General features: G+C 41.5%; 1 protein-coding gene across 1 annotated transcript in view; it reads right to left on the bottom strand.

Annotated features, from left to right (window-relative positions):
- PKD1L3 (polycystin 1 like 3, transient receptor potential channel interacting) overlaps positions 1-13,316 on the bottom strand; it is an 84,511-nt gene that overhangs the window by 54,966 nt on the left and 16,229 nt on the right. The window contains 8 exon segments of the mRNA XM_045045855.1: positions 237-430; positions 2,159-2,390; positions 2,700-2,734; positions 2,737-2,819; positions 3,631-3,831; positions 3,927-4,054; positions 5,718-5,888; positions 9,474-9,605. Of these exon segments, the coding sequence (XP_044901790.1) occupies positions 237-430; positions 2,159-2,390; positions 2,700-2,734; positions 2,737-2,819; positions 3,631-3,831; positions 3,927-4,054; positions 5,718-5,888; positions 9,474-9,605 (1,176 nt within the window).

Raw genomic sequence — 13,316 nt, 5'->3', positions numbered from 1 at the left:
ACCGTCAGATTCACCCTGGACTGAATATTTGAGAAGCAAATAACAAATATAAAGTGTAAGACTGCTCCAAAGAGACACACTTTCCTGGCCCGCTACATGCAATCTTCTTTTTTGCCAGGCCGATTTCTCTCCCTCCTGATGCTTTTTCTTTCCGGGCCCCTCAAATGAGGTAACAGATGCTCTGCATTTCATGCCAGCTGGGGCAGAAGAGAAAGAGAAGTGGTGTGGCTTCTTACTTGGCACGCTATGGTCTCCCACGTGCTGTTGTGGCTGTCCCAGAAATGACAGCGAGTGACGGCAGTTGCCGCCTAGAGCAGGGTGGGTGTGCGCTGGGCACTCTACTGGCTTTTATTCAGCACAGCTGTTGTGTAGTAGGCGCTGCTCCCATACTGCAGACTCTCTGGAGCCAGCACCCCTGTACATTCCTCATCTGAGAACAAAGAACAGGGCTTACTTGCATTTCCAATGGGACAAAATTACTATCAGAATGCTCCTTCTGAAGGATCTATTGTTATTATTATCATTATTTTACAAGTGGGGAAAGGATTAAGTTTAGAATTACAAATGACTTTCAAGAAAATGACCAGTTGCACAACCTGGGGTTCTGAGTTTCTCCCATTCCAATAAAAAGCTGTGTTCTTTTGACAGATGAAGATTTAGGTCTAATGAGTCAGAATATATGATGAGTCTTAGAAAAATGAATGAATCACACACCCAAACGAGTAGCTACAAGACGGAGCTAAGAGAAGAAGCCCAAGAATGAAGCAAGGATGGGAAGAGTGTGGTTCCAGGAAAGAGCCCTGATTCGAGGCCCAGCTCTGTCACCAGATGGCTGTTAAGGGCTAAGGCAAGTCACACCATCTCCTTAATGTTCTCATCTTTCCGACAAAGTCTCCGGACCAGAGGATGTCTAAGATCCCCAAGGGACATGATACTGCCACGACTGGCAAGGAAAATGGAGCGCATGTTCTGAGTCGGAAAGAGCTTGTCTGTAACACAGACAGAATTTTATACCCGGGAGCCCAGGATGAAAGGTGCTGCCTCAGGTACTGTGTCTAAGAGCAGGAATCACCTAAAAAGTGATCATTCGTGTTAGCGAGGCCTACAAAACAGCCAGAAGCTTGTTCAACATGAGAAGACTGTAATGAGAGGGGATTATAACATGCTTTATATTTTATAACATGGTTATTGCCACTCCTCCACACATTTTTTAAATGCAAACAGTAGCTCTTTATTAAGATTCTTCAGTATTACAATAAATTGATTTTTAATGTTTATTCTTGAGAGAGAGAGAGAGAGAGAGAGAGCATGAGTGGGGGAGCGGCAGAGAGAGAGAGAGAGAGGGGGAGGGAGACACAGAATCCGAAGCAGGCTACTGGCTCCAAGTTGTCAGCACAGAGCTCGATGCAGGGCTCGAACTCACGAAATGCGAGATCATGACCTGAGCTGAAGTCAGATGCCTAGGCGCCCCAGTACAACATTTAAAGTTGATATCCAGTGAATATGTTTTTTGGTCAAGTGCATCTAAGGCACTATTTATGTATCTCAGAAATTCTTAACTTTTTATATATGTCTCAAATTCTTCACTTTTCTAAGCCACAGTGTAGTCATTTTGATATTAAACCAAGATTTACTGAGGTATCTCTGGCCTTACCCAAATCTAAGATTAGAAATAAAATTGGAAATATATGTGTATGTACAGGAATTTTACTTCTCAACATTATGCAAAGTTTCAACCATATGGAAAGTTGACCCATTTAATCACTAACCAGATTCTAGAATTAACATTTTACTAAATTTGCTTTATCACATATATATCTGGATCCATTCCACAATCCATCTTTTAAAAAAAAATGTGTTTCATGGTCATATACATTCCCACGTGTGATAAAATTACATGGAATAAACATACATACAGGAGTACAGGTAAAACTGATGAAATCCAAGTAAGGTCAATGCTTTGTATCAATGTCATTTTCTGGTTAGGATATAGTGGTATAGTTATGCAAGATGCCAGCATGAGGGGAAACTGGGTAAAAGGTATGAGCTCTTTTATTTTTCACAATTGCATGAGAATCTACAGTTATCTCAAAATAAAAAGTTGAAGAAAAAGAAGAAAAAAATGCATTTCAAAGTAAGTTTTTGATTGGGGTTTTACCTTTTTGCCATACCTGATTCTTTGGAAGGGTGATGTTCAGGTTGAAGTGGGTGTGGTTAGGCTGATACTGGAACCCCAGGTAGAGCGTCATTAAAAGGGGACTTTCAGGTTCTATGCACACGATCAGGGATTTCTCCAGGGAAGTGATGCTCACTGTCATAACAAAATGGTCTGAGCTCATGTTGATGCTGGTGGGATAGATTTCCACGCTAACATTTCTCCACAGCATGATCTAGAACGAGACAGTTAACCAATCTTCAAGATGGTTCATCTGTTGATGCCTTTCAGTCTCCTTTTTAGTGATAATGGAATGTAACTTCCTAGGTATTCCTCCATGAATATCTGTAGGGATTAAGGGAGAGTATATAATCTCAAACCTAAAACACCTCCTAAGGGTAAGGTAGTTCTTGTAAAAGTTTCCAAGTGAAGATGTGAATAATAAAATAATGGCACTGCCATGAATCTAAAATGGCTTCCTTCTATCCTATTCTCCAAGAATTCCTATTCCCTTCTATTTCATTCCTTTATAATTAAGTCATACCTCAATATATTCCACTACATCATGGACTTGGAAAATTTATGATTAGAGCTTAGCAACACACTTTCGATACTTCCAACAATGTTCTTGTCATCAAAATCCCTGAAGGAACTGAAGCTAGTCCTATTACCTAGAGACAAGAAAATTTGTTTCATCAATTGCTGATATCTATTACCTAACACCCCGAAAGGTAATAATGTATCAGATATCAGAAATTAAAGTAAATGTTGGGGTTTTCCCCTTGCTAATATCTCAACTGAAATAATATTTCTCATTATAACATCATACGAGGAAGAATTAAAGATGAGTCATTTACTTGTGACCCTCAGAATCATTATTTTTTAACATTTTTATGCCTGGAGGATTCATTATTACTAGCAAGGAAGTATTCTGCTCTCCAGGATAAGACAGCAATCTTGCTCTTGTTTGTTAGGTAAATGCCAAAAGAAATACACTATATACTGATATGGATAAGTTGGTATAACGAGTCAATACTTATTCAGATATTCCTAGCTTCATATATAAATAGTGAAGAGTTGAGATCAATTCAAACCATAACACAGAAACTCAGTTAAATCCACAGGTCTGTTTAATGCTTCCAACCTCTACAGTGGCTCATTTTTTTTTTAATGTTCACTTATTTATTTTTGAGAGAGAGAGTACAAGAGCAAGCACACACAGGCACATGAGCAAGGGAGGCGCAGAGGGAGAGGGAAACAGAGAATCCTAAGCAGGCTCTGTGCTGTTAGTGCAAAGCCCAATGCGGAGCTTGATCTCACGAACCGTGAGATCATGACCTGAGTTGAAACCAAGAGTCAGACACTTAACCGAGCCACCCAGGCACTCCTCCATTTATAAGAGGCCTCCATTCCTGCCATTGTAAAACAGAAATCCATGGCACCCAGCCTTCTCTTGTTTGGTCTGGCCAGCTTACGTATCATGGTGCATCCAAACGCCTGTAGCCATCAATCCCAACTCCATTTGGGTCAGAATCAATTTGACACTCACTTGAACATTAAATCCTGGTTGTCTGTTCAAGAGCTCTTCCAAAGCTGAAGCCCTTGGAAAGCCTAACCTCACAGCTGCTGGGGACCCTAGAGTATAGGAGCTCAGGGGCCAGGTTGACATGTTTTGGCTAATGAAGGAGAAATTAAATGGAAATCAACTTCTGTGTGTTTTCTAAAGATCAGAAACCTAAAATGAACCACTCTCCCCCTCCTCCTCTGTTACCTGCTCAGCATCAGAGAAGCAATGATAGAGGTCAAAGTCACTAAAGACTCAGAAAACTGGTTCTGCTGTAGAAATGTTTCCTTGATCTTCCCAAGGGCCAGCAAGGCCATTTCCAGCATATTTTCTACCTGCATTGAGAAGGAAATACCATGTGACCTGTGTGGCCTTTGTGGATAATGGTTTTGGAGGGGTTGGAAGGAGGACAAAGACCTGGACAGTGACATATTGAAAGATGACATTCTTTTTTTTTTTTTTAAACGTTTATTTATTATTGAGAGACAGAGAGAGACAGAGCATGAGCATGGGAGGGGTAGAGAGATGGGGAGATACAGAATCTGAAGCAGGCTCCAGGCTCTGAGCTGTCAGCACAGAGCCCAACGTGGGGCCCGAACTCACAAACCGTGAGATCATGACCTGAGCCGAAGTTGGATGCTTAACCGACTGAGCCACCCAGGCGCCCCTGAAAGATGACATTCTTTGCAAAGGACCCAAAGAAAGTATTTGTAGTCTGGCTAAAGACTCGCCATCCTTTGTATCAACTAACAGGGCCATCCAAGAAAATATTTCTTTGTCCCATGATATAAGCTTCTCTAGACCTACTTAAAATTTTTTTTAAAAAATTTATTTTTAGTAATCTCTACACCCAGCATAGGGCTGGCACTCACGTCCTGGAGATCAAGAGTTGCATGCTCCACCGACTATGCCAGCCAGGCACCCCTGCCTGTGACCTACTTATGAGAGGTTTTCACAGTTTTATTACAATGAAATTCACAATACAAATCACCCACTTAGAGTATACAAGCCAATGTTTTTTTAGTATATTCACAGTGCAACCATCACCATGATCTAATTTTAGATCATTTTCATCTCCCTAAAATAAACCCAGCACCCAAGTACCCAGCAGCCAGCTGTCACTGTCCATTCCCCTGTCCCTATGCCCCCCCCCCCCAGCCCTAGACAACCACCAATCTACATTCTGCATCTAGAGATTTGTTTCTTGTGGACATTTCATAAAGTAGAATCACAATACGTGGTCTTTTGTGCCTGGCTTCTTTCACTTGGTGTAATGTTTTCAAGGTTCACCCATGTTGTAGTGCTTCATTCTTTTTTGTTGCTAATGTAACAAATATAACACATTTTACTTATCCATTCGTTGGATCATGGACATTTGGGTTGTTTCCGCTTTTTGGCCGTTTGACTATTTGAATCATGCTGCTACAAACACGACTGTGCAAGTTTTAGTGTGGACGTATGTGAGCCTATTCCAAGGAGTGGGATTGCTAGGCCACATTGGAAGTTCCTTTTTTAACCTTTTGGGCAACTGTCAAACTGTTTCCCAAAGTGGCCGTATCATTTCACAATCGAATAATGTACGAGGGCTCGAATTCGTCTGCCTCCTTGCCAACACTTGTTACTGTCTGTATTTCTGGGTACAAAGTGGCATTTTATTGTGGTTTGATTTGCATTTACATAGACCGATGATGGTGAACATCTCCTTAAATGAATACAGAAATGCAAATCAACACGAAAATGCAAGTTTATTTTACTGAGTGTCTACTATATGCCAAACACCATACTGAGCTCTTTTCACTGGATTATAGCACTAGGGAGGTTTGGCGCACAGATGAGACAGTGAGGAAGACCCAGAGCGGGCCTAACGGTGGTCTCTTCAGTGGTGCCGCTTGGCCGGAGACTCTTTAGAGATCGAGGAAGAGGCCGTGTGATACCTGGATCTGCCAAGATTTAAAAAGTTTCTAAACTGAGTTCGACATCAGCATGTACTGTACCTACCTGCTCAATGGCATGCTTGGACCTCTGTGGGCTTGCTCCAGCAGCTTCCATCACAGTGTCGAGGGACTCGGAGAGGCAGGCAGTTGGGGGTTTTTGAAACCCAGACTGCTTTGCTCTGAAATGTGCTCTCTGGTGACTTCTCAGGTAAACATGACGACTGATGACACTAACCTGGGAGATTTTGGAAGCAAACACACAGCCCCGAGCTGTTTCTGACTGTTTTAAATTTACTTGTGTTCTTCTTACAAGGAGTTCAATTTCTTTATGCATTTCAGTGCATTTTTAAAAATATTTATTTATTTTGAGAGAGAGAGAGGGGTGGGGATAGGGGCAGAGAGAGAGAGTGAGAGAATCCCAAGCAGGCTCTGAGCCATCAGCATGGAACCCGATGTGGGGCTCCATCTAATGAACCCTGAGATCATGACCTGAGCCGAAATCAAGTGTCACATGCTTAACCCACTGAGACACCCAGGTGCCCCTCAAACGCATTTTTATAAAAAGCAATATTAGAGGAGTGTGTGGCTGAACATGGAGCTTGCTTAAGATTCTTTCTCTCCCTCTGCCCCTCTCCCATCCCTGCACTCTCTCTCTCTCTAATAAAAAAAAAAAAAAGAAGAAAAAGGAAAAGGGAAAAAAAATTCATAAAAAACCCCAGTATTACAACTTGGCAGCCAAAGAAAATATATTACATCTTACCTATAGGAAGGATTTTTATTTTATGTTATTCTTTTTAAAAATTAAAAAAAAACTTTTAAATGTTTATTCATTTTTTTTTTTGAGAGAGACAGAGTGCAAGCAGGGGAGGGGCAGAGAGAGAGGGAGACACAGAATCCAAAGCAGGCTCCATGCTCTGAGCTGTCAGCACAGAACCTGATGTGGGGCTCAAACTCATAGACCATGAGATCACAACCTGAGCCGAGGTCAGAGGCCCAACTAACTGAGCCACCCAGGTGCCCCTAAAAGTTTTTAAAAATATATTTATTTTTGAGAGACAGAACATACAATTGTGTATACACACACACACACACACACACACACACACACACACACACACACGAGTGAGGGAAAGGCAGAGAGAGAGTGGAACAGAAGATCTGAAGCAGGCTCCATGCCCTGACAGCAGAGAGCCCAATGTGGGGCTTGAACTCACAAGCCATGAGATCATAACCTGAGCTGAAGTTGGACGCTTAACCAGGCACCCCTGTATTTCAGGTTATTCTAAGGAACTCACAGAACCCTCCTGGAGTGGTAAGTAGATCAAATACCTAGTTAACAAAACTAAGCTAAAGACAGGCAAAGAGCAGTACTGACTTAAACACCAAGTAGATGATCCTTTGAAACTCAAAAAAGCACTCAAGATAGACTTAAAATAGAGATCAAGAGAAGTTCTGAATGAAACTGAAAACCCCAATTCTCCCTCCTGGAGGCTGTTCTTATGCAAAGCAAGTGAGAAGGTTAAGCAAATTGACAGAATATCCACTGCGAGTCCTACTATTTTTGTTTTGAAATGTTATTTTTGTTTTCAAAGTTACATTTATTAAAGACTTCTGCATTTAAAAAAAGAAATAATAAAGTTATAAAAAACATGGGCACAAAATATTTGCAACATCTGTAACAAAAGGTCAACATCAACAATAAATAAAGCTCTCTTACAGACAAGTAAGTAAAATGACAACCCATTGTGGGAGAAATGGACAAAGGACATGAAGAAGCCACTGAGAGGAGAAATACACATGGTCAATCAATATATAAGATGATGTTCGGCCTCCTTTGTAATCAGTAAAATGTTCCTTCCTTTTCTTTCTTTTCTTGCCTTTGAAATTAGAAGTGTGGGGCAACAGTTGGTGGGGATATAAAACAGTGTCCTTTAACAGACAATTTTGTCATCCACTGAAAATTTAAAAGCCCCTCAATTCTATTTCTGGCATTCTATTCCACAGAAGCATGTGCGTAAGTATTGAGTGATGTAGGTACATGGAGGCTTGTGGATATGCTATTTGTGAGAGGAGACAAACAAAAAAATGTCCAGATGCACATTAAGAATAATTGGTTCACTTATGTGTACTGACACGAAAAGATATCCACGACACAGCATTAGGCAAAAAAACCCAAGGGGCTGGGGCTCATGGGTGGCTCAGCTGGGTGAGCCTCCAACTTAGGCTCCAGTCATGATCTTGTGGTTCATGAGTTTGAGACCAGCATTGAGCTCTCTGCTGTCAGTGCAGAGCCTGCTTCAGATCCCCCATCCCCCTCTTTCTACCCCTCTCCTGCTCTCTCTCAAAACTAAATAAACATTAGAAATATTTTTAAAAAGGGGGGGAGCTGAAAAACGTGTATACTTTAATGCCATTTTTGTTACAATAACAAACCTGTTTACACATAGAAAAAATCTGGCAGGCTATGTAGAGCAAATTAATAATAATCTGATAATATGGGAATGCAAGCTGGTGCAGCCACTCTGGAAAACAGTATGGAAGTTCCTCAAAAAACTAAAAATAGAACTACCCTACGACCCAGCAACTGCACTACTAGGCATTTATCCACGGGATACAGGTGTATCGAAGGGACACATGCACCCCCATGTTTATAGCAGCACTATCCACAATAGCCAAAGTATGGAAAGAGCCCAAATGTCCATCCATGGATGAATAGATAAAGAAGATGTGGTATATATACGCACAATGGAGTATTACTCAGCAATCAAAAAGAATGAAATCTTGCCATTTGCAACTACATGGATGGAACTAGAGGGTATTATGCTAAGTGAAATTAGTCAGAGAAAGACAAAAATCGTATGACTTCACTCATAGGAGGACTTTAAGAGACAAAACAGATGAACATAAGGGAAGGGAAGCAAAAATAATATAAAAACAGGGAGGGGCACAAAACAGAAGAGACTCATAAATATGGAGAACAAACTGAGGGTTCCTGGAGGGGGTGTGAGAAGGGGGATGGGCTAAATGGGTAAGGGGTACTAAGAGATCTACTCCTGAAATCATTGTTGCACTATAGGCTAATTTGGATGTAAATTAAAAAAAAAAAAATCTGATAATAGTGATTACATCCTGAGAATGGGATTAGCAAGAAGGATAAAGACAGTGAGGGCTATTGCTTTATAACTTTATATGCTTTAATTCAGATTTTTAAATAACAAGTATGTATTATTGCCATAATTAAAAATAAACCAGCCCAAATAAACCAGCACAGATTGTATATATATGCTTATCACAGATATCTGAAAATATAGGACATGGAAAAGAAAAAAAATGAAAATTCTCATGAATCTCATTCCCTTAATTTATTTATGTGTAGGGAGTAGAGACAGGCATGAATAATTACTGGGAGTAACTTGGCAAATGTGGAGGGAACAAATGTAAACATTGCGGGGGCACTGATGGCCCAGGTCTGTTTCGAAGCTGAACTGCTCTATCTCGGGCAAGGAGTGGATCTATTTCTGTCTCCCATTATGTCTAACAAATGTATCAGAAAGACAGTAACTTGATAAATGATCAAAAGAAAATAAACACAGCATACCTGAAAAGGTCATTACTGATCAATTTATCCGCAATCTTCAGACTTAAAGGTAAATATACCCTGACTGAATGTTAAATTGGGTCTCTACAAAATGGTTCACAAGGCTAAATTCTGCACAGGGCACAATCTCTAGATTACGTATTTTCTACTTTATACACATTTTGTCTGTTTCACTTCCCCCTTTCTCATATCTCGTTTCCTCCCGATCACCCGCTTGCTTACTTGAGCTGACTTAGAAAATTCTGGCATAAAGGCCGTCAGTTTCTGGAGCACCTCACAAGCTCTCCGTAGTTTGCTGTGACTTTGCAAACCATGAATCACTTCGTTCAAACTCCCTGCTGGCTCATCTGCGACCTGTTGAGAATGAAGGATTTTGTCAACATTATCTCTAGAAAATGGCTGCACTTTAGTAGTTCCAGACCTTGTTTGAGTAAGAATTGACCTCCAGTAACATTACAAGCTCAATGAATCACAGGCTCCCCCTAACAGTTACTACTTTCAGAAGCTTTTCTGCAAATGCATAGAATGTTCACCTCTTCCATGCAATAGAGGAAAGAGATACCTAGGTCTTACAATGATAGATACAGGGACAGATGGGTCTGGGAATAAGATCTGTAAGAGAAATTTAAATCTCATGGCCATGATCAAAAGTGGGGGATACATGGAAATCAAAACAATGAAAACAAACTTTTCTATTCAGAAGTATGCTTTCCTCAGGTTTCCCGCTGGTTCCTGTCTCTCAGTTCAAGAGTTCATGTTCAAGAGGGAAGCACAGGTACTTGAAATTCCACATGGCAGGAGGTGGGAGGCAGAAATTCTGAGAAAACAAACCCAGAACTCTGGACATGGTCTTAAAACTTTTAAGAGGCCACTGCTTTTGAACTGGAAGTCCTGACTGAGATGATCTGTTTACACCAACTACTTGACGCAATTTCTAGAGAACAGCCCATTGCAGCTTAATTCAGTCATGTATTCAGTTAAGTCTTTTTTTAAAAAATGTTTAGTTTAGAGAGTGAGAGCATGAGCGGGGGAGGGGCAGAGAGTGAGAGGGAGACACAGAATCCAAAGCAGGGTCCAGGCTCCGAGCTGTCAGCACAGAGCCCAACATGGGGCTTGAACTCATGAACCATGAGATCATTCGTGAACTAAGCCAAAGTCTGCCATTTAACCGACTGAGCCACCCAAGCACCCCTCAATAAGTCATAATTAAGGGCCTACTGGGTGCTGCTAGGCTCAGGAGTCAGAGCGGTTAAAGTCAGTTATGATCTGGCCCTTGTGGGCCATGCAAGTGAATAGGGGTATTCCTAATTCGTAGGGTTTATAGGGGGTTGGAGCAGTTACAGAATGATCTTAGAATTGAGGACCACCCAGTTTTGGTATTATACTTTGGGACCAAGGTGTAAATGAGCAGGAATAAAGGTACGAGTGAGACCCAGCTGCCACGCAACTTCACGTTTTCCAATGAAGGTCAAGGTCTTATTGAATGCCATTCTACTTGCAGCCAGGAAGGACACCAAGGACGCCTTATCTGATGTTTTAGAGCAGTGTGAACCTGGGCTGAGTCATGGTGGATCTCACCATTCATTTCACCTTTCTTCATTAGCTCTTAATAAAGCTTTACAGTTGTCCCCATATAAGTTTTGCCCATCTTTCGTTACATTTCCTCTTAGGTACTTGCTATTCTATCTTTTTTTTTTTTTAATCTTAGTTTCTAACTACTGCTGATATGTAGAAGTACAATCAGCTTTTGTCTATTGATCTGGTATTCTCTGAATATTTCCAATAATTTATCTGTACGCCCTTTTGGGTATGCTATACTTCAGACTTCTCTTTATTTAAGGAAAACAAAACCCTCTCTGTTGAAGCCACTGTAGATCAGTTTTTCTGCCAGGAGAGCACAATGCTAACTGCAACAATAGTGAATGTGTAGTTTCAATCGCCACTGAAAGCAGATCCAGCATAAACAGGATTACCTTTTAGCAAGGAAATGTTAGGTTGCATGTAAGTAGGGCTTGTGTTTAAAAAAAACCAAAAAGAGAGAGAGAGAAGAAGGATGATTTTCTTCACTCAACATTATCAAAGTGGCTTTGTCTTTTTTTTTTTTTTTTTTTAAGTTTGTGGGGAAAAAGGGAACTAAAAGAAAAGGAGCACTGAGGTGGTGAGTAGGAATAACAGTCCGGAAGGGTGTGCCATGGCTGGAAAAGTGTGGCAGGTGGACAAAGCGTCCCCCCCATCTGAAGCACCAAAAATAATCGTATTGAATAAAAATAAGACATTAAATACTGAAGTGGGTATAAAACCCACTGTGGACTTGTTTAGTGCTTGCTTTTGATCGGGACACGTGCTTATGCATCAGCATAAGGTAGAGTTCTCTACTCTCTTAGGTAGAGTTCTGCTCAGATGTAAGGGGTGAACTAGGCCCGTTCCTCACATGGCTGTTCCTGCAACATCACAAAATAGAATAGGAATGCTTTTACAGTGCCACAAAGGTACCCAGGGTGACCTCAGTTTTCCGTATTTACCTGATCAGATGCCTCCTGAAACGATGTTTTTTTTTTTTTTTTAATTTTTTTAACGTTTATTTATTTTTGAGACAGAGACAGAGCATGAACAGGGGAGGGACAGAGAGAGAGAGGGAGACACAGAATCAGAAGCAGGCTCCAAGTTCCGAGCCATCAGCCCAGAGCCCGATGCGGGGCTCAAACTCACGGACCGTGAGATCGTGACCTGAGCCGAAGTCAGATGCTTAACCGACTGAGCCACCCAGGTGCCCCCTGAAACTATGTTTATCGGTGAGAAGTAAAGACCTCGGGAGGGAGTCTACTATGGGGCTTGAGGTCATCTCCACCGGAGCTTTCCCAGCCTGTGTTTCAGATGCAGGCCGGCTGCTAGGCACCGAGGTGACAGACAGGACATGCCTCATGACTCTGGGTAGTGAAGGAAAGGGGCTGATGGAACGGCACAGGGTCTTGGACTGAAAGGTACATAAAGGAAAAGGCTGAAGCCAATTTTACCAAATGAAAATGAAGGCAGTGTTTCCAAGACAGCGGGGGCTTTGAGGAACAGTAGCATGACTTGGGTTATAAAGCCTCACTCCTGTGACTGCTGTGTTGAGCAAGGACAGGAAAGGGCCGAGGGTAGAAGCAGGGATATGAGCAGGAGGTGGATGCAAAGTGCAGCTGGGAGATGATGGAGGCTTAGACTACAGCGAGATAATGGTGAAGCTGGTCAGAAGTGGTTAGGTTTGGCCATATGGAAGGCCCTGAGAAGTCCTGCAGGCAGCAACATTTGTTTTCTTTCCTTCTGGAACCGTTTTAGGCAATGTTGGTTGCTGTGCTACAGAACACCGCTTGGAAAATACTGACTTAAGGGGCACGTGGGTGGCTCAGTTGGTTAAGTGTCCGACTTTGTCTCAGGTCATGATCTCATGTTTCGTGGGTTCAAGCCCCGCGTCAGGCTCTGTGCTGACAGCCTGGATCCTGCTTCGGATTTTGTGTCTTCCTCTCTCTCAGCCACTCCCCAACTTGTGCATGTGCTGTCTCTCAAAAATAAATAAACATAAAAAAAAAAAAGAAAATGTTGACTTAAGGGATTTTTACTTCATCCCTGTTCTCTTTTATACTGCTAGAAAAGCCTATTTTTGGCAGTGGGTCAAACAAAAGTAAATCTATATTTAGACATCCACTGAAAGGTTTCTATATAGGACACAGAGGCAAGAAGGCAAAGAAATTTCTGGAATGTGAACTTTTATAGATTATGCAGAGTTTCTACTTTTATTTCCCTTTCACTCAAATTTTTTTTCCTTTTTAAAAAGAAATCTGAATTTTATGACATTGCAATATCCTTTTGTAAGATGTCACAAGTCCTTTTTGGAATGAAGCAGGGAATAAACAACCAGCCAACAAATGATAATTATAACAACATGAAAGCCAGAGCTAGGCTTTAAAAATGTTGGTAAAGCACCCATTAAACCTGGTTCCTTCCTGCACGTAAGTACTTTCCTTATCAGAAAACTACATCCAGGGAACTCGGGGAGACCGAGCAGTATTCTGGCAGGACGGACCA

The sequence above is a fragment of the Felis catus genome, chromosome E2, assembly GCF_018350175.1.
Source record: "Felis catus isolate Fca126 chromosome E2, F.catus_Fca126_mat1.0, whole genome shotgun sequence".
NCBI classification, from domain to species: domain Eukaryota; kingdom Metazoa; phylum Chordata; class Mammalia; order Carnivora; family Felidae; genus Felis; species Felis catus.
The sequence above is the reverse complement of the archived record's forward strand: the minus strand, read 5'-3'. Positions and strand labels throughout refer to the sequence as shown.